The sequence below is a fragment of the Anguilla anguilla genome, chromosome 4 (genome assembly GCF_013347855.1).
Source record: "Anguilla anguilla isolate fAngAng1 chromosome 4, fAngAng1.pri, whole genome shotgun sequence".
Lineage (NCBI taxonomy): Eukaryota > Metazoa > Chordata > Actinopteri > Anguilliformes > Anguillidae > Anguilla > Anguilla anguilla.
The window spans coordinates 16,542,947-16,565,529 of NC_049204.1; the positions used below are offsets into that span (position 1 = coordinate 16,542,947).

Below are 22,583 nucleotides of genomic sequence, written 5' to 3' on the forward strand. Positions count from 1 at the left end.
CTGCTCATCTTTTTCATCATCTCCCCTCCTCCGTATCCTCCTGGCATCTTCGCTGTGTGATTCATGTCCAACCCTGTCCCCAGCTCCCCACACTGGTTTGACCACAGCGGAGTACTACCACCAGATGGCGCTGCTGGCGGGCCACCGCAGCCCTTACGCCGACATCATTCCCTCCGTGGCATCGACGGCCGGGGCGGGGACCAGCGCCCTGCACATGGAGTACCTGCAGGCCATGGAGGGTGAGTCACGGTCAACAGTCGCATGCAAAGCTAAGCTCGTATTCAAATTAGACCGGGCCTCACCGTCCTGCCTGTCCAGCATGCACACCATGGCCCCTACAAAGTGCTTATCAACTTCAAAGGCTTCCTTGAAATTAGTTGGAATTTTATTTTGGCAAGGGGATGGGGGTGGGGTGGTCAAAGGGTCTTTTAAGATGAAAACCATAATTGCAACAACACATTTAGAAAACAGATGCATTCCTTGGCCCTTTTTCTTATCGAGTAAGCGGATGCCTTTAAAGCAGCTTGATGAGACCACTACATTAGACGCATTCCATTTTACTCATAATTATTGCATGCAATTTAAAAAAGCACAAAAATAGCACATGCGTTGTTTATGATTGACACCTACTCTGATCTAAAAATAACATTGACATTTATGGAGGAATGGAGGGGTGGAAAACGCATCTTATAAGCAACGGCTTTTTTTATGCAACTGATGCTTACTGTACATAATGACCATAATTTAAAACGAAGTCCTCAGGAATCAGGTTTGTAATATGAAAGTGTCAAAGAGATCCACTCTTTATCGTGCTTGGTTATTATTAGCAAACATATACTTTTTGTCAGGGAAAAAATCCATTTTTATCTGACCTGAATTTTTCCTGTCTGCGTTACAATGGATGTTACTACATCTATAATCAATTGTATGAAATTCCGATGGAGAATTTGTGGTAGTAATGCAATGTGAAACCTGCCTGCTATGCAGATTTGCGTGGGAATGTTTCTGAGGCCTTGATATGAACAGAACTCTGGAATTCCATAGGACTACCCTGTCCACTGAGAGCACTGTAATATACAGTTTGTGGAGACACAGGCAAAATGGTAAAAGAAATGAAAAAATTGTGTTATTCCTCGGAATTATTTAAATGAGCTATTGTCTTAATATGCTGGGTAGGGCTATGCATATACTAGTATTATGCTAATGAGTTATTTTAAAGTGTAAATAGGAAATTAAATGCACACTGATTTGCAGGAAGGTCGGCCAGCTTCACCCTTTTCTCTTTGATGAGAATGTATTTAGTCAGTCAGTGTCTGCTTTCATGGAGCCCGGGCGTGAAGTACCCTTTTACTCCATACAAACTAATTAAAACTATCCAAACTTGCATGGGTATCAGAAAATTAATTGCTATTAAGTGGGAATTGGAATGTCCCACCATTCATCACTGTAAAAATCCTTTCTTCTGTGTCAGTGTTTTAGATTAATAGACTGAAACAAAACAATTAGGGGCAAAATTTAAATGGAGATGTTGGCTTTTTTTAAATTCGAATCGTCTGTGATCATGGCTGGTAATAACTCATCAGCGTTTTAACAATGTGTGTTCCAAGCCAGGAAAATTAACACTTTAAAGCTCCCTTTCATTGTAATCAAGATGTATTTTTAAAGAATGCTCTGTATCAAGAGGCTTTCGGTAATAACTGGGGTTGGAGTGTAACTCTCATCAGTATAATTACCTAAAGAGAGATCTTCTGTAATGGAGCGATAGACCTCTCCTGGCTGTTTGTGTTTTAATGGTCCATTGTCTCCCTCTTTGAGCTTTTAATCACTGATTTTCTTTGACTCTTACTGTACATCTCTAACATCTCTATTTGAAAAAGTTCTTTCACAAGAAGTTTCTGGGATGACTCATCATGGCAACAGTTGTTTCCTGCCACCCTTTTTAACGCATTTAACATAATTATTTTTAATGCGCTGTATTCATTGTGTTTATGTTTTTGAGATATTCTGCATTTCATTGTTAATATATAATAATATTAATTTCATATTTATGTATAATTAAATTTTTTTCTGTCCTGTGGCTTTCTTTAACGTGTCATCGTCAGGTGTGGTTTATCAAAGCTGAACGTCGTAAGTGTGAAAAAATCCCTCTTCGTGCGATCAGCATCCGTAGTTCCGATAGCTGCTTAAATGTATTCGCCGAAACCGTTTGGACATTGTTCTACTGTCACGGCGAATATATGGCCAGCCACTCCTAATGAGATTGGTTATTGCGTGTTGACACTGATAGTTTCAACACAAGCTGAATAAATCTAAGGAACACCGGCTCCGCCAGCACCGGCTTAATATGGCGTGACGATAATCACTTCAGAGGCACGGGTCTAATAAATATTAACAACAGCATTACTTGTTCCAGTGAGTTGTGTTTTTTTTTTTTGTTTTTTGTTTTTTGCGGAAATCATTCCGCGCGCGGAGTGCGCTGTGCGACCGAGGCGTAGGGGAGGCGGCTGAGGGCAGTGCGGATTTTTTTATTTGTCGACGTTGTCCGTCTCTCCTGTCCGAGGTCTCCCTGTCCGCTTGAATTAATGACGCTCCCGCCTAACCGCGCGTCCCGTCCATAAATCAAGGGGAAAATGAGAGGAGCGCTTCGGGTACGGAGCCGGGCTCCCTTTTCTCCGGCTCCTCCGGTTTGCCAATTTATCATATAGCCGCACATTAATAAACAGGGTTCCCATGGGGTTAGCCAGCCACAGGACACCTCCTCCGCCCTCCACCTAATTTTCCACAAGTGGAGCCGGTCCATCACAGGTGGGCGGGGGGCAGTCTTCGCAGAAAGGGCGGGACCCTTACTTTCTCCGCCCCTAGCCCCACCCCTAACCTCACCCCTACCAGTTTCGAGGAGAGGTGACAGACACCTGCCTCAAACCTGGTGAGAGAAGTCATCGTTGAGAACACAATGGTTTCAAAGAAAAAACGCTGTGTTCTGTTAATTAATGCCATTATCTCTGGCTTATCCAGGTCAACTCTAGCTCTAGCATATTATTAATGACTTATATAGAGCTAATATATATGTCTATGCACTATTTATTAATCCTTTATAACACCGTGGCTGTGGCCACAGTCTAAGCTTAAGGAAAAAGGTTTGGCCTTAAGACTTCCATTCAGTGAAAGTAATATTTATAGAGATTGACGGTGCTTCTGTATCTGATCTCTGCCTGCCGCAATTTATATGGACGTTTAAGAATATTTGCTCTCTGGCTAGTGCTATAAACATTCCAAGCACGACCGGGTTAGGTCCTTTGCATCCAACTACTGTATATTGACTATAAAGTCATATTTTCTATGCAATTAGCCATTGCGCACGTGTGCTCACAAATCTATGAGAACATGCCTTGTGGATTCCTTTCCCCTTTGAAATTGTTACTTGAAAGAATCTGCAAATTTATCAGAAGCGAGCAGCACAGTTCTATATAGGCCAACTGAGACAATGCAGGGGGTGTTCCTCTCCTGCTAGCGCGATACATTCAAGACAGACGCACAGCAGCGAGCTCGCAGCCACATCGTGGCACATATACGCTGATTTACATCTGAATTGCGGGGCTGTAATCGCTGAATGTGTCAGACGAGCCGGAGAGGGGGAAGAATTGGCGTAATGTGGTTTTGTTTGCCTGCAAAAAAAAAAAAACTCAAAAATGGGTCTGAGTCACAAAGCCATTGTGTCACTCCCCACACAAAACCCAGCGCTCCCATTTTTCTTTTCTTATTTATACTTTTCAGTTTTTTTTTTGTTTATTTGTGACATCTAGGAGTGAAAAGAAAACAAAAGTAATGTCTTTAGCCGTACAGTATATGGGGTTTTGCGTTGAATGCACACTATGCCCTGTCTGTTGCTTTTTTTTTATGTTGCAGCTTTGAAAATGAAAAGAGAAACATTGAAAGCCATTCAGCACAGTCACACTTTTGAGAAGGGAAGCCGAGCTGAAATGAAATTGAATTTAGTTTTAGCATGGCCAGTAACCTTGTCCTGCGATGTGTAGATATGCAGCAGCCATGTTTATATTCACACCCAGGTGAAGATTTTGTTTTGTGTACTTTTTTGATTTATTGGCTGGAACAGCCAATCTAATCTCTGAGTAATTTTTCGAACATAAAGCCCCAGAGATCCTGTTAGTCTGTTATGACCAGGTGTAACTCCATGAAAGAAAAGGGAATTTTTCAGCATGTTTTTGATGGTGGCCCGGTCAGCTGCTCTCACAGTGATGCTGCCATCTCTCTCTCTCTCTCTCTCTCTCTCTCTCTCTCTCTCTCTCTTTCTCTTTCTCTCTCTCACTCACTCACCTTAGTCCCTCTCTGCAGCCGAAAATGCAAAGCGCATCCTCAACAAGGAGGAAGAGCTCTTAAAATCACACCCCAGGCCAGTCTGAAGGGCCCAGCCAAGCAGGGCGCTATTGTTCTCCTGATTGGCTCATTCTCCTGGCTCTCGTGATGGGTGAATGGGCCATAGAGCTGCCAACAAAAGGGGTGGGGTGGAGAGGGAGGACAATATGAACTTGGAAATGGGACCTATCTATGCATTTCCCATTGAGACCCATCGGGTTCTGTGTCCTGTAGCTCTGAAGTGTAATGGCTCATCCCCCCCAAGGGCTCAAGCCACTTTGAAAGGGTAAAAATGTTTTAAGTGGAGAGGAAAGCTGTCCCGTGATTGGGTGGATATGCGTGTGCAGCAACAAGCAGGAACAGGAATGCCTCCACCCAAATGTGGGAAAGAACAGGACGAGGGGATTTGGCTGGATTATTAAAGACTGTTGATTCAACGTGAGGAGTCTCAGCACTTCTTGGTACAATGAAAGCTCTGTTTGATGCCGTTTTATCTAGTTCTCATAAATTATTTCTTATCTGTTTCTTTGCAAGATTATCAGCAGACTCGAATGACTGTAGAGCAAAATGCTAAATATGAAAAGTTATGAACAGAATCAGCGTCAGCAGCCGCAGTCAGAGAAAGTCACGAAAATATTATTACAGTAATTTCCCCCCCTGCAATGCTATGGAACTCTGAAAGTAATGGCATAGTTCTGTTGCCTTTAATCTTGGGTACCGCTCGAGTGCTTTCAACCGTGTACTGCCCCCCCCCCTCCCCTTTTTAACAGACACGCCCCTCTCTCCCCTCGCAGGGTCGCGCTTCCCCAGCCCCCGCCTCTCGGCCCGTCCCAGCCGCAAGCGGGCGCTGCCCATCTCGCCGCTGTCGGACCACAGCTTCGACCTCCAGACCATGATCCGCACCTCTCCCAACTCGCTGGTCACCATCCTCAACAACTCCCGCTCCAGCTCCTCCACCAGCGGCTCCTACGGCCACCTGTCCGCCGGCGCCATCAGGTGAGCGGGGCTTCTGGGCCCGCCGGGCCGTCCGGCCCCCTGGGGAGGCCAGCTCCACAGCTGCCCGACCCCCTCCCCCCCGCTCCTCTACAGCTTAACTCCTGCCTGAACCCGCCTTCAGAGACAGACTAAACTGTTAAATGTTAGGGGTAAATCAAGTATGATAGGGCACATTTTACTATATATACTTTTTCCTGCCTCAGGTTTATAAGCACTTATTTGATTAAGTCCTTTGGCCCACTTCACTGTGAGGCAACTCTCTGACCCCATATACCACACAGCTTGTACGGAGCCACACACCCCCCTCCTAAAGGCCCTGGCTGTGGTTTAAAATCTTCCCAGACTGTTGACTCAAAACCCCTCAAAGCCCCTTTTTGCTTTTCCATGGTCACCCCCCCACCCCCACCACTATCCAAACGCTGTGTTAGTCATAGTCTGGGCTATGTCAGCCTTCCCCTGTGCCTTAACCTCCAAACCCCTCAAACACACACACGCACACGCACACACACACACACCCCACACTTCAAGCCACAGCTTCAAACAGGCATATAGCTTTGTCTGCGCATGTACACTGCCCTTGACTGCGCATTTATCTGTCTGGAGTATCTGAGTTAAAAAGGCACTCGCTGTAGGACACATCCCAATTCCAGCCCTCTACCACCCTATGCCCTGTAGTTGTACCAGGAAGTGAAACGGCCCCATTTCCAATGGGTTTCCAGCCAGTTTCCCAGTGTTTGCAACCCCCCAGACCCGCCCCTGTCTCGCATACTGTCCGTCCACTCGACTCTCAGAGATTCGCAGAGGTCCTGGGCGTGACCCTGTGCTGCTGTTCGCGAATCCCATGTGTCACTCAGCCACAGCCTCTGGGGGAAGGACTTCTCCCCTCTTACCCAGTTACCCTCCCTAAAATCTCCAAAGGGCCGGTCGGTTCTTGACAGATGAAAGACCAATCTTACAAGCAGTCACATTACGCAGCACGTCCGCGTGATTGTGGGAAATGTATGCTTTGAATCCTCACGCCAGGAACTCCTAGCGTTGTGGTTAAGTAGATGGCATAATCTGCGTTGCCTCAGTAAAATTCCAGCTGTATAAATGTAATTGGGTAGCATGTAAAACGTGAGCTAAGCCACACCGACTGTGGGTGTATGCTAGGCTAACGCAGCACACAATGTGACGTAAGAGAGAAGCCGCCATTGCCGCAGACCGTAAATGTGTCCTTTCCAAAAGTGGCACGAAACAAAATAGAGCAGGACTACTGAAAGAATGAGTGTGAGAGAAATAGAAATAATGAGAATGGGACAAAAAAACAAGAAGAAAGAGGAGGCATGAGAGAATGACAGGGAGGGAGAAGTAAGGAGTGAAAGAATGAGGGGAGCGCAGACTCCTCGCGAGGGGAGTGATGAATGAACGGCTCGCCGGAAAATAAATTGAAGGGAACAGGCAAGGGCTCTCACCGAACATGAAATCCGCTATTAGGGGGGAAGCGTGTGAACAAATCTCACCCGCACCCCTCCCCCTTCGACTGATATGCATCTCCTGATTAATGTCCCCTCCGTCAAGCGCGGAGAGCTTACCTTAACTGGACGGCGGAGTCATATTTCATGTGGGATGAGAGGGGAAGGGAGGAGAACGGGTGAAGAGGTGGCGTCGGCTGGGAAGAAGGACGGGGCTGGAGGGGGGGGGGGATGGGATGGAGGACAATGGGACGGCCGTCTGCACAGGCCCCAAAGTTCAGGTCTGCACAGGCCCCAAAGGTCAGGTCTGCGCAGGCCCCAAAGGTCAGGTCTGCGCAGACCCCAAAGTTCAGGTCTGCACAGGCCCCAAAGGTCAGGTCTGCACAGGCCCCAAAGGTCGAGTCTGCACAGGCCCCAGGTCAGGTCTGCACAGGCCCCAAAGGTCGAGTCTGCACAGGCCCCAGGTCAGGTCTGCACAGGCCCCAAAGGTCGAGTCTGCACAGGCCCCAGGTCAGGTCTGCTCAGGCCCCAAAGGTCAGGTCTGCACAGGCCTCAGGTCGGGGACAGCGCACACGAGAAAGTCCCATCTGCAGGCGGTGGGGCCGTCCATCAGACCCCACGGGGCGGCTGAGGGACGCCGCGAGCGACGACACCTGCTCCCGCACCAGGAGGACGCACTCCCAGCACCTCCTTCATTCTCTTCCATGGGAGGGGGGAGGAGGAGGGGGAGGGGGAGGGGACTGGAAGCAGGGTAATAAATGAACATCTCCCCCCTGCTGTGTGTTGGGATGTCAGGCCTGTGTCAGACTTTGGCGGTTTCAGAGAACGCAGGCCCTTGTGTGCTGCTGCTAGGGTAAACTAGCAGCTCTCTACAGGAGGGGTCAGGCGATCAGGACATGCTTTATCCAAATGTTCTTTTAAAGGCAACATTTCATTCTTGTCTGTAGTCCTGAATTTCTTCCTTGTTTTCCCATACATCAGTTTGATGGAGTGGGTAAATTGGACCAATTATCACAGTCATTAGTTGAATTCACTTGTTTCATCACTCGAGCAGAACAAATGATTGTGAGTATATTTCAGGACCTCCTTGACTGTGATTGGGAGAGACAGATTTACTATTTCTTTTTTATTTTTATTGCTTGGGATACACAACCTGAGCATTCAATTACATTGTGAAGCCCAGCTTTCGGGGGTAAATTACTGCCTTTCTAATCTCGAATTTGAAGTCTGCTTCAAATTCAAGTTGAAAAATGATTCTTTACTTGGCTTTGGTCTGCACATTACGAGCGATTACCAGACAAGGATTTTTTTCATCAGTACTTCACCTTTATTTATTCACTTAATCCCGGCAAATAAATCATGCTCAGAAATTCTTGTTCGGCATGTTTCTAGGGCCCGGGAAACAACAAAAAAATAAAGGAAACGAGATCAACGGCATGGAGCCTGGGAGTAATTGCATTACGGGCCTCCTGTAGCAGTCGGCAGACTGAGTGCCAGGGCCCTTTGATTTTGCGTATTTGTAAGGAGGCGGCCATTGAGAGGATTAAGGAAGTCTAATCGCAGAGCACCAACCACCAAAGGAAGTGTCTGTAGGGGACTCTGTCACTGCCGTTCTGAGTAATGCACATATTGTTTGCAGGTCTTTGAATGAGTATGGATAGGCCTTTAAAAAAAAGAAAGTGGGCGTAGTTCAAATATTTATTCATTTTCTTGTAAGATCCAATGGCGTGTATCGATTGTACTTTTCTTACGTTCGAGACGTCGCTCCATTGGATGAATGGCAGGCCATTTGCGGGAGTAATGTAGGCAAAGTGCGTTGCGTGAGCGGGTCGAGAAAGAACCCCTCAATCATCGCCCCAGAGCGCCCGTTCGCTTTCCTTTGCCGGGGACCTTTGTGGGCGCGGCTCTGTCAGAGGGGACCGCGGCGACCGGCGCCGCGGCAACAACGCCCGTCAATCAAGGTGCCGCACAGGCGCGGCGATCGCAGGTAGGAGAGGAGCCGCTCCGTCATTCGCCGGGAGCGATTGATCACTGATCGAAAGTGTTCGGTCGGAGGGGGAGGCCGATCAGTCACGGCCGCGGGGCCCCGGGATGCGGGGCCGGTGACAGCGGCGAGATGGGCTCCGCTCCGCGGCCCCCACCAGCGAATGAGTGATAGGACAAGCGGCGGGGCCGCGGGCGCATCTCGCACCATTGATTTCCACTCCGCCGGTAATAAGATCAGCAGACGTATGGAACAACTTAGCCTCGGCCGAGTCGGAAGAACGAATGGGGACCCCTCGCGCGCCGGGGGGACTTTTATCAAGCCGGACGCGCTGGTGTTTCTGGAATCATCCCCGGGGCTTGGTTCGGCCACCGATGCATCTTGTTCGCACCTTGGTGTCTCCTTGCTCCAGGGCGGTGGTTCCGTTCTTTTCCATGCTGAGCCAATTAGATGACATTGATCCTGTACACTCGTTTGTTCGAGTACTCCTATTCAAATTTCCCCACAGTTGTGGTTATGAGAGGTAGCCTGCCTGCTCCACCCAGATCCAAAATGGCTGGAGTCTCCACAACCTTAAATTCCAGACAAGCGATTAACCGCCTAAAACAACCAATCGCAACAATATAAAACAGTCAGAGGTGTGGAATCTCTGGTGGCACCACTCCCCATGGCTCAGGTTCACTAAGCCTGTTCAAGATTGATGCCTTCTTCACTTGCCTGATATGAGCTTCATGACAGCCTGAAGAACCATTTGGGATTCAAACCACAGCACTTTGGTCATAATGGTTCTAATTCAGCCTACCACAAGCTCCACCCCATGTGCTTGCGTATCTGGATTCTTTTTTTTTTTTTCAAGAGGTCTCGAGGGTCTAGGACATCACAATTTTGAGAAAACTCTGGAACTAGTAACGTTTCTCCAGGATAGAACATGGCTCTCCCCTGAACAAACTGAATCTTCTGTTCATACACCAGCCCGATTTTGGCTTCCGTAAGCTATGCTAGATAAAGGACACACCACAGTAAAACACACGCACTGTTTACCTGGTAATGAGGCAGAGTTTTTTATTTGTTTCTCGAGGGGATTGAATCAGTTCCAGTGCTCTGTTACTGCCTCTGTGCCCTGTGAGAGAACGGCTCCAGGGAGTATGAATGATCCGGAATGATCTACTCACCGTGTCTCCCACTCCCTCCCTCTCGGCCTCCTTGGGAATTGCACCGTGTTGGTGTACAAACTGCAGTACTTGTAAAAACGATTGCCAGGGTATCCAGGCATAGCAAGGGGTGCCACTTACCAAGCTTGTAAAATGCTCTTAATTAATACCAGGTCTCCTGACGTCCGGTGTTATTTATCATATGAAACTAACGAGGCGTAGCGAAAAGCTAAAGAATGCGCAATAAGGATGCCGTTGTACACATCCCTCTAAACTAGCACAAATGCATTTATCCACGCATACCTATTAACATGAGCATGCCACCACACTACTGTGTGTTCAGTTATTGAAGGGCATCGGCGAGCACGTTATCAACCTGGAATATGTATCTTCCTCTTTCTTGCCGTCTCTTATCCCTTTCTCCACTCTTTCTCCTTACCGCCAACCCTCTCCCGCCTCCAGCCCAGCGCTCAGTTTCGCCTACCCCCCGACGCCCGTGGCGCTGCAGATGCACCAGCAGCTCATTGGCCGGCAGCCCGGGATGGTGGGATCGGCGTTCGGGCACAGCCCGCCCCTCATCCACCCGGCGCCCGCGTTCGCCACCCAGCGGCCGATACCGGGCATGGCGCCGCCCGGCCTCGGGTCTTCGGAGCGGAGCGCCGCCCCCACGGACTCCTCGCAGGTGAGAGATGGCGCGCGAACGCCGGCGCCATTCATTACCGCGCGTAATGGCTGATCGCTCGCACGATGATGACATAAACAAGGAAATTAAACATAAAACATAATCTCGTCACAGTCAGCCCACCTTAGCAGCTTCACCTCCTGGGAGTTTTTCTTATGCGGTGCTCCATTGCATCATGTCTTCAGCCAGCATGGTTCTTTAAAATAGTATTCCAAAGGGACAGCAAGGGGCTTGTTAGCAAAAAAAAAAAAAAAAAAAAAAAAAAAATCCCAACGCTGACACCATTAATCATTAGAATGAGGAAATGCGGGTGTACTGGAATATCCTCCACAATGGATGAATTTAAGTGCATTTCCCCTCTCTCCATTTCTCATGGCACGTAGTGGTTGAAGTATAAGGAAAGCATAAAATTATTTGTTTTATTTTTTTTTGTTTCCCTCTCTCTCTTTTTCCCCAGTATCTAAGCATCTCTATGGTAACAGGCCCCTCCTCCCACCCCTATTTTTTTTGGTATTTAAAAAATATATATATTTTGAAGCGGCTCAAGAAAGATTTCATACGTGAAACCGAGCTTTCGCGCACCAATCCTTCTTCCCAAACCATTACGCTGCGCTGTCCACTGCCTTGAAAATAACATCCATTTTGAACGGCTGATATTATAGACAGCGGGGTTCAGTTTAATGGAAGTGAAATGCTTGGCATTTATCACTTTCCGGAGTGTAAAAGAACAATTAAAGGCAATAAATGGAACCCCTGGCCATCTCTCATACTGACATACCCAGAAAATACCAAACATTGCTAGCCCAAGGAGGCGTGCGAAACCAACCACATCAGCTATGTTGCCTTTGTTATAATTATCCCTTTCCACATGCAAAATATACAGTGAAAAATACTTGGTTTTCCACCAAGCCAGGCAGAGGCTCACATTGGATGAGTTCCTGTGTCACTGAATGGAAAATGTTCTGGTTGCGAGTGAACATTCTGGAAAAGGAGAGAGAGATGCTGTACAGTGTGGCTGTTGGCTGGCAGGGAGAGTACGCCACGGGGCCAAGGAATCCCGCCTTTTCCACATTTTTTCTTTTCTGTCCAAATCCTCCCACGGTGTTTTTTTCCCCCCACTCTCCCGGAGACCTTGGCTGGGAATGAGGAACATCCCTCCAAGAGAGAGGGTTCCAGGCCAGACTCATGGTCCGGGCATCCCGAAGCAAAGAGGAAAGAGAGCCGTTGTGTTGCAGATTCTGTGTCATCGCGATCATTTGTGGGACCCCACCATTTGTGCTGTTTTGGTGGTCACGTCTGAGCTAACTCACCGAATTGTCATGCAAGATATTAGCCTACAGGTAGTTTTAAACATGTTAACAGACACCTTAGCTGTCTAGCACAACAAATATATAAGGCTAAGTTCCTTAAGGCTAAGCTTTAAACTGCATCAATAAACGAGAAAAATTGCGGCTGACAAGCTTTCATCATCAAAACTAGCTAATGTTTGTCCTATAGGTTCCTGAACGTTTGTATTTCCCGTGCGTAGTACCAGTAAACCATTGTTTTTCGCAAAAGACCAGAAACTTCCAGAGATCTTTTCAACAGACCTGACAAGGGATGGAACTAAGTAGTGTTTACTTGCGTTCAATACATGGAGCCTTGAGATATTCTGACAAGCAAGTCTAGTCGATTACCGTCAGTGAATATAATCGGGATTCTGATTGAGCCGTGTTGTTGTTGGAACGGCGCTCTGACGGGGCTGTGAAAATGTTCCAAAAGCGCGCGCTGTGAATTTGAAACGTCGCGGTGTCGTTCTTGCGTCCGCGCAGAGCAAACCCACCAGCGAGTCGGCGGTCAGCAGCACCGGGGACCCCATGCACCACAAGCGCTCCAAGATGAAGCCGGACGAGGAGCTGCCCAGCCCAGGGGCGGTGAGCGTGCAGGTGAGGGGGGGGGGGGTCGAGGGGGTACGCCTGTTATCAGAGGACCTCAGGTGTGTGTGTGCTTGGAACACTTCAGCAAACACTCGGTGGTATAAATGGGTATCACGTCAAATGTAGGCAAGCAAAACTGCGCTAAATAGCTGATAAGCAAGTACATTTATTTGCATTTTAAAGGAGATTATCTCTCAATGCTTTCTTTCTCTCTTTCTCTCTCTCACACACACACACTGTCATTTTCTCTGTTCCCATGCCCATCACTCTCTAAACACCAACTCATCCATTCTGTCATTTACTTCTGATATGCACTAGGGAGCTCACACACACACACATGCATGCCCACACAGAGCTTTGGGACCAATCAGTTGACATAATTTAAAGCTTTATTTATTTAGCTGTTATATTCCGCTGCTTGTTGTGGCTGCAGCTTCAGTAGAGATGAGTCTCATTGGTCACAGGGGCAGTCAAAGGAAGTAGTTTTCCTTTTAATCAGACGCCGGGCTGAATGGAAAAATACAGGAGATATGAGGCTGCAGGTTTAACGAAGGCCTGCGTCTGAGTGCGTGGCTGTCTTTCCGCTGTACCGTACGAGAGCGTCTGTGTGCTCTGGAAGACGATCTGACTGCCTGTATCCTTGTGAATGGATTCTCCCTCTCTCTGCCCTTCTCTGTTCCCCCCCCCCCCGTGCTGAAATGCCTTGTAGTCATGCTTTTCACGACCTCTAAAGCAGCGTGCCGTGCCAGGCTAATGTGAAACAAATGTGCTGGATGAGACGAGAACATCTTACTTTGAGCAGGGACGGGCCCAGGGCTTCCTGCAAGAGCGCCAGCTGTCACGCACAGGGCAGCGTGTGTGTGTGTGTGTGCGTGTGTGTGTGTGTGCGTGTGCGTATTTGTGTGTGTGTGTGCTTGTGTGCATGTGTGTTTGTGTGTGTGTGAGTGTATGCGTGCGTGCGTGTGTGTGTGTGTGTGCCTGTGCGTGTGCCTATTTGTGTGTGTGTGCATATGTGTTTGTGTGTGTGTGCGTGCGTGCGTGCATGTGTGTGTGCATGTATGTGTGCATGTGTGTGTTTGTGTGCATGTGTATGTGTGTGTGAGTGTATGTGTGTATGTGTGTGTGCATGCGTATGTGTGTGCATGCATGTGTGTGTGTGCATGCTTCTGTGCATATGTGTGTGTGTGCATGCATGCCTGCGTGTGTGTGCATGCTTTTGTGTATGTGTATGTGTGTGTGCGCATGTGCATTTGCGCGCACGTGTGTGTGCATGTGTGTGTGCCTGTGCATTTGCGTGTGTGTGCGTGCGTGCGTGTGTGTGTGCGTGTGTGCGTGTGTGTGTTTGTACATTACAGCTTGCACCTCTGCACGTGTGTTTTTATTTCTGACAGTGTGTGCACTAGCGCAAGCGCTTAGTTTAAGGCCCATGAGCATAGCACTGCACCCCCCCCCCCCCCATTCCTCCTCCACTCTGAGCACAGGGGAGCTGTAAGCCAGCTCCTCTCTCCCATCCCTCTAGACCCCTCAGCGCTGCCCCGCCCTCTCACCCCCCGTCCCACGGAACACTAAGAGGATCTTTATTAATCACAGCTGCCCGGTGCAGAGGGGCGCCAAGCTCCCCGCTCCGTCCCGTCCCAGCCCCCCCCTTAAACATTTTAAGTTGACAGTGAAATATGTCTGGGATAATGGAGCAACCTTCAGATGGAAAAGGGGAGGGGGGGGGGGAGAGATTCTTCAAATGCTCGACCCGCACCGAGGCGTATATCAGGTTTTAGCGCGAGCCGGGGGGGTTTGAGCGCTACATTTCCTCTCCCGGCCCGCGGCTAAGCTCCGACGCTCCCGCAGAAGATCTGTGAAATCTTAACGTCCGCGGCTCCGCTCGAGCGGCCCGCTCGCGCTCCCTCGTCGGATCGGAATTTACGCGCCATCGTTCTCCCGCAGAGACGCGCATGGGCCTCCGAGCGCGACCGCCGGTATTTTGATAGGCCCTGGCGAAATGCCAGGCGTATGGCTCTGCTGAAAACCTCAGATTAGCCTAATTAAAAACATAAACTGGGACAATGATGCTGTTTTTTTTTTTCCCTGTTCCGATGAATAATTCTGCCACACATTCTAATCTTGCCTCCATCCTGTGCGGTCTGTGCATCTCATACTGTTCAGATGTTTTTCATGCTTTTTCATCCTACCACTTACTCGCTCAGTCCTCACTCCCTCTTTCTGTAGCCCATAGCATTATAATCCTGTTCTCATAGCATTGTAGCCCTATTGCTGTGTCAACTAAAATTGCAGTGGGTCATCTCCAGTCACCCTTTACCAACAAGGAGCCCCTTATGGGTTTCCTCCTCATTCCTTCCTTAATTCTGTTACTTCTTTCTCTCCTTTGCTGGTTTTATTTTCCATCTCTGAATCTCTAACTAAGTTTATATTACTGTGCCATAGCTGTACCTACACAGGAACATGCACCACAGACTCTATTCACTTATGTGATTGGTACGTTCATCATCAGGGGTCAATCGGCAGGGGTCAGGCCACCGGGGCCAAGACGCCTGTGCTCTGCTGTGCCGTCACTGTGCTGCAGCTGTGCCATAACGCATCTGTGCTCCAACAGGACCAGCCCGAGGGCATGACGCTGGTGAAGGAGGAGGGAGACAAGGACGAGAGCAAGCAGGAGCCGGAGGTTGTGTACGAGACCAACTGCCACTGGGAGGGCTGCTGCAGGGAGTTTGACACGCAGGAGCAACTGGTGCACGTGAGTTTACCCACAATTCCCAGTGTACGACGATCAATTTCACCCCAAAACCATTTGGGAAGCGCGCAGGAGGGAAATGACTTGCGTTCACACGCTGGCATGTGTTAAGTAGGGAGAGCTTGAGGGGTTACTTGGACTTGGGACCTTTGTACACTCGCAAACAGTTTATCAACAGTAGCTCACAGCTAAAGATGTTGAGTCATCTTTACATAACTGAAGACCGTCACACGCTTCTTACCTCAGGGCCCTACTTGCATATTGACTCATAGGAGCAATCCCGGATGCCTGTTAAGGGCTTACTTACATGGCTAACATGCAGTTCACGGTCTCTGCTGGAATTCTGCATTCTTTGTGTAAATCTCTCCTGCCGTAATGCTATTCAGGATCAGCGGTGACCTTGGGGGGTCCTCCGGGTCGCCCCCTCCATGGCGAAGCCCCAGGTGTCTGACCTGTGCTCTCACGTAAAAAGGGGAGGGGCCATGACCTTTGCCCCCCCGGCACTCCCCCCAGCGTCAGGTTACCCCAAGCTACGCATGTGAGCGGAAGGGGAAGGACAATCGGTCTCCATGCCATTCGCGCCCCCTCTAGCAGTGGGGAGGCGCATCCTCTTTGGGGGCATCCACCCGCCGCGTCTCCCGCCGTTTGCAGTGTTTTCGCAAACTCGACGGGGATTATTCGACACCCATCTGGATCTGTGAACCTGTTCCGTAATGTGGTCACTGAATCCTAGATTGGTTTCAGGGATTTGTTTAATGGGCTCTTGGCCTGAAGAACATGTCCTATTGCGAATACCATGTGAAACACTAGAAGGTAATTGATTTAGCCTGTTCTGGGCCCTAAAAAATCGGACCGTAAGCCTCCTTTTGTTGCTCTCTGTCACTTGTCAGTGGAAGTCCTGTGAATAGAGATGGATTCCTCTCATCCCGTCAGGAATATGAGGTTCACTAACAGCCTTTTAGTAAGAATAAGCAATTATGTAAACCTTTAACAAAGAAAAAATAAACCTAGTTTCATATTAAGTACAAAATACATTGTACAATGTTTGTAGCCTAAATCAAGAATGATATTAACTCAGAAGCAGAGGAAATAAAGAAAAAAGATAACACAATGTGCTATTGTATGTACTGTTACTACTTAGTGTAGATAAAGGACTATGAATTAAAATAAGCCTCCCTGGCTAACTCTGGCACATTTACTGAAATGTTATTAATGTGCATTGTCCCTGTCAAAGAAACTGCTAAATTAATTAAATGAAAAACTTTATTAACTAGATCGTTCATTATTTTGTGAATGAGGACAGTTCTCTCACCTCCATTAGCTTCTCATCATGAATGTCTGTCACAAGGTCTGTGACACAGTATGAGCCAATTGGATTTAGAATTTTTTTTTTTTTGGATTCTTGACTAGACTGGATTGAGCACTCGTCAGAAAATTTCAGTAGTGCAGCAGTCACGCATTCAGCTGAGGAAACAGTGCCGTTGACAGCGTTGCACCAACAGACCGGCAGACTCAGGCCTGGACTAAATCGAAATTGACCCAGTCACAGGCAGCAAATTGCAACGCGCTGTTCGATGGCGATATTTCATTCAAACGGAGCAAAAAAAGAGGCCATTTGAAAAAAATGGAGGAGGAAAAAATGGAAGAGGTCAGGGATGGGGTCAGTTCTGGGTTCAGTCACTGGGCCTTTCTGTTGCTTTTCTGAAAGGATTAGATCTGACCGCAGAAATAAATCTAATATCCCCCGGGAACAGAGGGAGCCTGAGTCCATGATGGATACTCATCACTGACCATCCATTATTTCCCAAGTAGCAGTTCTTTTGGTTCCTAAATACTACCCTAATTATTGTTTTACTTGGTGCTCCCTGAATATCTTCGCATGCACCGACACATAGGGCTTGGCGCACATCAGGGACAATTCATCCGTTGTTAGGAGCCAGACAAGCATGTTTGTGTGCTCATTCTCCAGGGAAATGCCCATTCTACAATCTACACTTTGATTGATGTGTTTTGAACCAATGGTATTCCAGAAAAGTGGGGGAAAACTACCTCCCCCATAAAAGGGCACTTCTGCCTTTTAACAGTTCTAAAATCAATGCGCTACAAAATCCAGCATTCTAAATCAGTTAAAACAGCAACATTATTCTTTCGATTTTGAATTGTTGTTACGTCCCCTCCCCTTTTCAATGTCCAATTTCGCAATAGATGGCAACGTTGAATCACGGTTCTAGTTACTGGCTTCATTTAGGGATGCCAACCATCCCACAAAATACGGAACCGTCCCTTATTTGGACAGTAGAATAGGCGTTCCGTATTTAACTCACGGCTACGGGATGCATTTTCATCCGTATCTTTGTGAACGATTCCGTTTGTAGTAACCGCTGTTTTGAATACAATTCAATAGTTAGCTAGCTAGCTAGCCAGGATAACAAGCATGCTGTGAGACCATGCAAAAGCATTGCAAGGGAACGCTAAAGTAGCTAAAAAAATATATTTTAAAAATCCCCACCATGACCCTTAGGGGGCTCCGTATTTTTTTTCTTCCAGTCCAGTTTTTTTTTTTTTCCAGTCCAGTTTATTTTTCTTCCAGTCCAGTTTTTTTCTTTCTTCCAGTCCAGTTTTTTTTCTTCCAGTACAGGTTTTTTTTTCTTCCAGTCCAGTTTTTTTTTCTTCCAGTCCAGTTTTTTTTCTTCCAGTCCAGGTTTTTTTTCTTCCAGTCCAAGTTTTTTTTCCTTCCAGTCCAGTTTTTTTTTTTTTTTTTAACCTCGCAACAACTTATTTCTCCCCTTTTCAATGTCCAATTTCACAATTGATGGCAATGTTGAATCACATTTCTAGTACTGTTGCTAGCTTTATTTATGATTGCCAACCATCACGCAAATCGGAATCGTCCCTTATTTGGACAATGGAATAGGCGTTCCGTATTTAACTCATGGCTACGGGACGCATTTTCTTCCGTATGTCTGTGAACAATTGCGTTTATAGTAACCGCTGTTTACAATTCAATAGTTAGCTAGCTAGCTAGCCGGGATAACAAGCATGCCGTGAGACCATTCTGACCTAAAACCAAGAATTTTAATATTGGCTAGGTGACAAGTGACGACGAACCTGTCATTAAGCTAGCTGGCATTCAAAACCCGTTTCAGAGGGTCTTAGAAAGATGTCTACACTGCGCGACCATACCATTTAAAAAGCAAGACAGTGCTAGGGAGATGAATTTGAATTACATATGGTTTCATGCAGTTTTATTAAATAATGTAATGACAAAAATGTATGGTATACATGGTATAAACTAATTGTATGGTATAAAATAAGAAGGAACTGTTTTTTCTTGATAGAATCATTGTTTTCATAGAACTAACGACCAGAGGTTTTTGCTTAACAACGGTGCAAATAGAACTACCAACCAGAGTTTCTGCATAACAACGGTCCAAATAGAACTACCATGCGGTAGGCATCACATGACCGCGGTATTGCGGTAATTGTCACATCACCACAACCCTACTGACACATACACACACATACAAACAATGCACAAACTACCTTTGGCGTCAATTTAATCACAGACTTAACAGCATAAATATTGCCTAAATGACCTCACTAGCCCCTCCAACTTGATACAGCCAATGAAAATGCCCTATACTTCCCCACCTCCCTTTGCATACGGACCATGCTGGTTTCTGATTGGCCCGGAAATGCTTTGTGACAATTTTGGTGTGAGAATGAGAGAAGATCCCCATCCTTACTCCAGCACCAGAAACATGAAAGCTGGAGCTGGTGGTAATATATACAGCTGTCCCCCAAGCCCTCCCTTTTAACTGCACACATCCCGACGCCCCCCACCCCCCACCCCCCCGCCCATCCCCACGCATCTGATAGAAAGATTCCCGGCTCTCCATGGCTGTCTATCTGCCGTCTGACATTGCTATCCACAGCCAGCCGCAGTAACCCCTATCTATAATTGATATCCTCGCCGCGGAATAGGCTGCCGCCCGCAGTTGAAGGGCTCTGCTGAAAGGTTGAAAATCTTGACAACTTCTTGCCCTTGTTTCCGGCGCCCTGGCGCTCCGAGTGTCTGCCCGCGCCGCCGGAGCCTGGACGGGCGGGGGTCGGAGTGGGGGGGGGGGGTCTGTCGTCAGCGCCGCTTCCTCAGCTCCAGGTGGGCGTCTCTTCCCGCACTCCCCCCCGCTCCCCTTTCCTCAGGTAGCAAAGCGATCGGGGGGGAAAAGAGAAAATGGTTGGGCGCGACGGAATTCCTGAATGCTTCCTTTTTTTTTTTCGCCCTCCCTCAGAGATCAGAATTGTTTTCTTTTTTGTCATTGTGATTTATTTTTCATTTTTTATGCTCGCGCTGATAGGGTTGACATGCTAATAAAAATATTCGCCTACTGAGCCCCTCCTCTCTAATTTGCCGGATCTGAACTGAAAATGGTCTTATCTCTGCAGTCCTCAGTAATAGGATAAGCACTGCACTGGGACCACAGTGCTTCTCAAAGATATTCGATGTGGGAAATTTCCATATATTAAACGTTTAAACAATGGGCCACCCCCTCCTCATTTATTTAAACTTGACTTTTGAAATAGTATTTAAAATTAACAGCTACTCCTAAGATTGATGATTTAAGCTTTTCAATTTTACAGTAGCACGTTTCATTACATAAAAGTTTACTTCCAGAGTAAGTTATTATCTGCCCAGATTTTATTACTAAATTGCAGGGAATGTATGGTTTAGGCCCTGTCCTGCAGAATTCCTTTCTCATCAAATCTTCATCGCAGAATTAAATTAAATAGATACCATTACTTTATGTTACAGTATATACTATCTTTAATATAAATACTGCAAATAGTTTTCAAAGGAAGTGTATTCTGTTGAATTTAGTTTTTAAATCTAGAAATTAATAAACGTGGCAGGAATTTTTTGAGAGCCTAATTATATGATTCAACCCACTGCCACCATCATTGCACTCGACCCCCCCCCCCCCCTTGTACAAAAGCAATCTTGCAGTGCTCTTGAAATATGCTTTTACAGTCTGAAATGCAGCCTCACCATGATAAACGGCAATATTCCTTTATTGTGCGTGTTTAAACGGTTTTGGTCTGAGCGATAAGATAAACATCATATCTCCACAATTTAACTCGCTTATCTTTCCTCCCCAGTCGGCAAATGCAAGGCAGGTGTCAATTTCGCTTTATATTTTTTTTTCCACGCAATTACTTTATTTTGCTCGGACCGTTTCTTTTTCCCCCCCGGTATGGCACCTTTTGGCAAATTCTTTTCCTCCTTCTTTCCCACCCCTTTAAAGGGAGTCCAAGAGAAGAAGAAGAAGAAGAGAGGGGGTGTTTGTTTAATCATTTTTTGCTGTTTGTTTAATGTTTTAATTTTTTTCTGCAAGTGAGGAGGCAGGCCTTCGTATCGATGGGGGCGGGGGGCTGTTGCCGTGCTGAATGTTTGGCAGGTAGAGGGGGGGGGGGGCCTGGGGGGGCCGGAGGGGGTTGGGGGCGTCCCGTGGGTAGCCGACGCTGCCGCGTCCCTCCACCGTTCCCGCACAGCCGGTTCCCGGCGCCGCGGCGATGCCCCCGTTCTTGGAGGCAGATAAAGTGCGCGCCCCCCGAAAATGAAAGAAAGCCGGGGCTGTTCCCCTCCCTTGTGTTGCGGGGAGATAAACTCGGGCGAAGTCTGAAAGCGGCCCCCTCTCTTGCTTCTGGCGGGGGGCTTTAATTGGTAAAATGCAGATTTTTTTTGATCAGGAGGAGGATTAGGCACGTTATCTGTCTGGAGTATCTTACTCCCAGATGAAAAGGCTTCACTGAATTACACATGCCAATTCCAGCCCCCCGCCACCCTACGCCCCCTCCTCTCTCTCTCTCTCTCTCTCACACACACTCTCACACACACACACTCTCTCTTTTTCTCTCTCTCTCCCCTCCACAAGCTCACCACTTTTTTTCCCTTTCTTGTACAAAGCGCTTCAGCGATTGACATCACAAAAGAGCGTATGATTTATTAGTCTGTACTTGATAAAGCTAAACGGTGGTGCGGGTCCCCCTGCTTTGTGAAATTGCCTTGTAAACAGGCCCCTTTTTATGCATGTCTGCATTCTAATGTAGACGGGGGTGTTTGGAAGAAACTTTTGATAAGAAGGGGATATAAATAAATCATAATGGGAATACGCATGGAAAAGAGCCTAGTAATGAAATGAATTTGCTGGGATATAAAAGCACGTGTGTATGTGTTTCTGTGTGTGTGTGTGTGTGTGTGTGTGTGTGCTTGCGTGTGCGTGCGTACGTGTGTGTGTGTGTATACAGTACGTGTGTGAATGCAAGTGTATGTGTAGGTATGTGCCTGTGTGTGTGCGTATTTTATGCATGTTTCATTTTCTGTGTCGCATGTTATCTGTCCATTTCTGAAAGTTATTGTATTTCTGTGTGCGTGTGTGTGTGTATTGTGTCTGAATGTTTGCTTCCACAGGCCTCACAGTACCTCAGTGTGCATGTGGCAGTTTAGGGATCCATGTGTGTATCTGAAGCGCGTTTCAGTGTCTGTCAGCGTTAGCGCGCGTGTCAGATCCGCTCTGCGAGGGGCCCGTCGAACCCGGTCTCCCTGCTCCTAAATCCATCTCGCCGGCGTTTTTACAGTTCCCGTCCGATAAGCCGGGCGGGGCCAAGATGAATAACCGCCGCCGGGTCCGCTATCAGCCCGCGTTTGTCGATTTCCCCGAGAAAAAAGGCTCGTCGTCCGCTCAGCATGGCAATTATTGATTCGGTAAAAAATTGCCGTTAGATCGCGGCGTTAGATGCCGCGGAGGCCCGTGGCGGGGCGGCGGGGGCCCATGCATCACGCCCGTCGCGCCGTGAGTAATACGCGCGGGCCGAGCCGGCGACGAGCAGGTACGATCCGATCGCTCCCCGCCCCGGATATCGAGCGCGGCTCAGCAGACTGACAGGATGGCGCAGGGATTCCCTCTCCGGAAAAACGGAGGAATAAGTGCGGGGTTTTTCCGCGTTGTGAAGGGAGACGGGGGAACCCCCCCCCCACCCCCCCAAATGGGGTGAGAGGAACAGCATGACTGCTCTGTCCCCAGGGGGGCTCAGGGAATGCCAAGGGTCAGGACCGTTCCAAAGATAATGAAGTTCCACTCTAACTGGGATGCAGGTCTGTTAGGCCCAGCCTAATTCAAACCACATGCCCATTCAAACCAAGGGGCCACTTGCCCTTAGATTTGGCCAGACCTGAAATTTTGGTTTTTCAGAAGATATACATATACCTAAGAAATTCTTTT

The 22,583-nt window shown here is 47.7% G+C and overlaps 1 protein-coding gene across 3 annotated transcripts in view; it reads left to right on the forward strand.

The window, feature by feature from the left end:
* The window catches only part of gli3 (GLI family zinc finger 3), a 132,038-nt gene that overhangs the window by 98,061 nt on the left and 11,394 nt on the right, over positions 1-22,583 (forward strand). For all 3 annotated transcript variants that reach the window (XM_035416009.1, XM_035416010.1, XM_035416011.1), the window contains 5 exons: positions 84-239; positions 5,169-5,370; positions 10,422-10,641; positions 12,453-12,566; positions 15,166-15,306. In XM_035416009.1, coding sequence (XP_035271900.1) covers positions 84-239; positions 5,169-5,370; positions 10,422-10,641; positions 12,453-12,566; positions 15,166-15,306 — 833 coding nt within the window. The remainder of the gene's footprint in view (positions 1-83; positions 240-5,168; positions 5,371-10,421; positions 10,642-12,452; positions 12,567-15,165; positions 15,307-22,583) is intronic.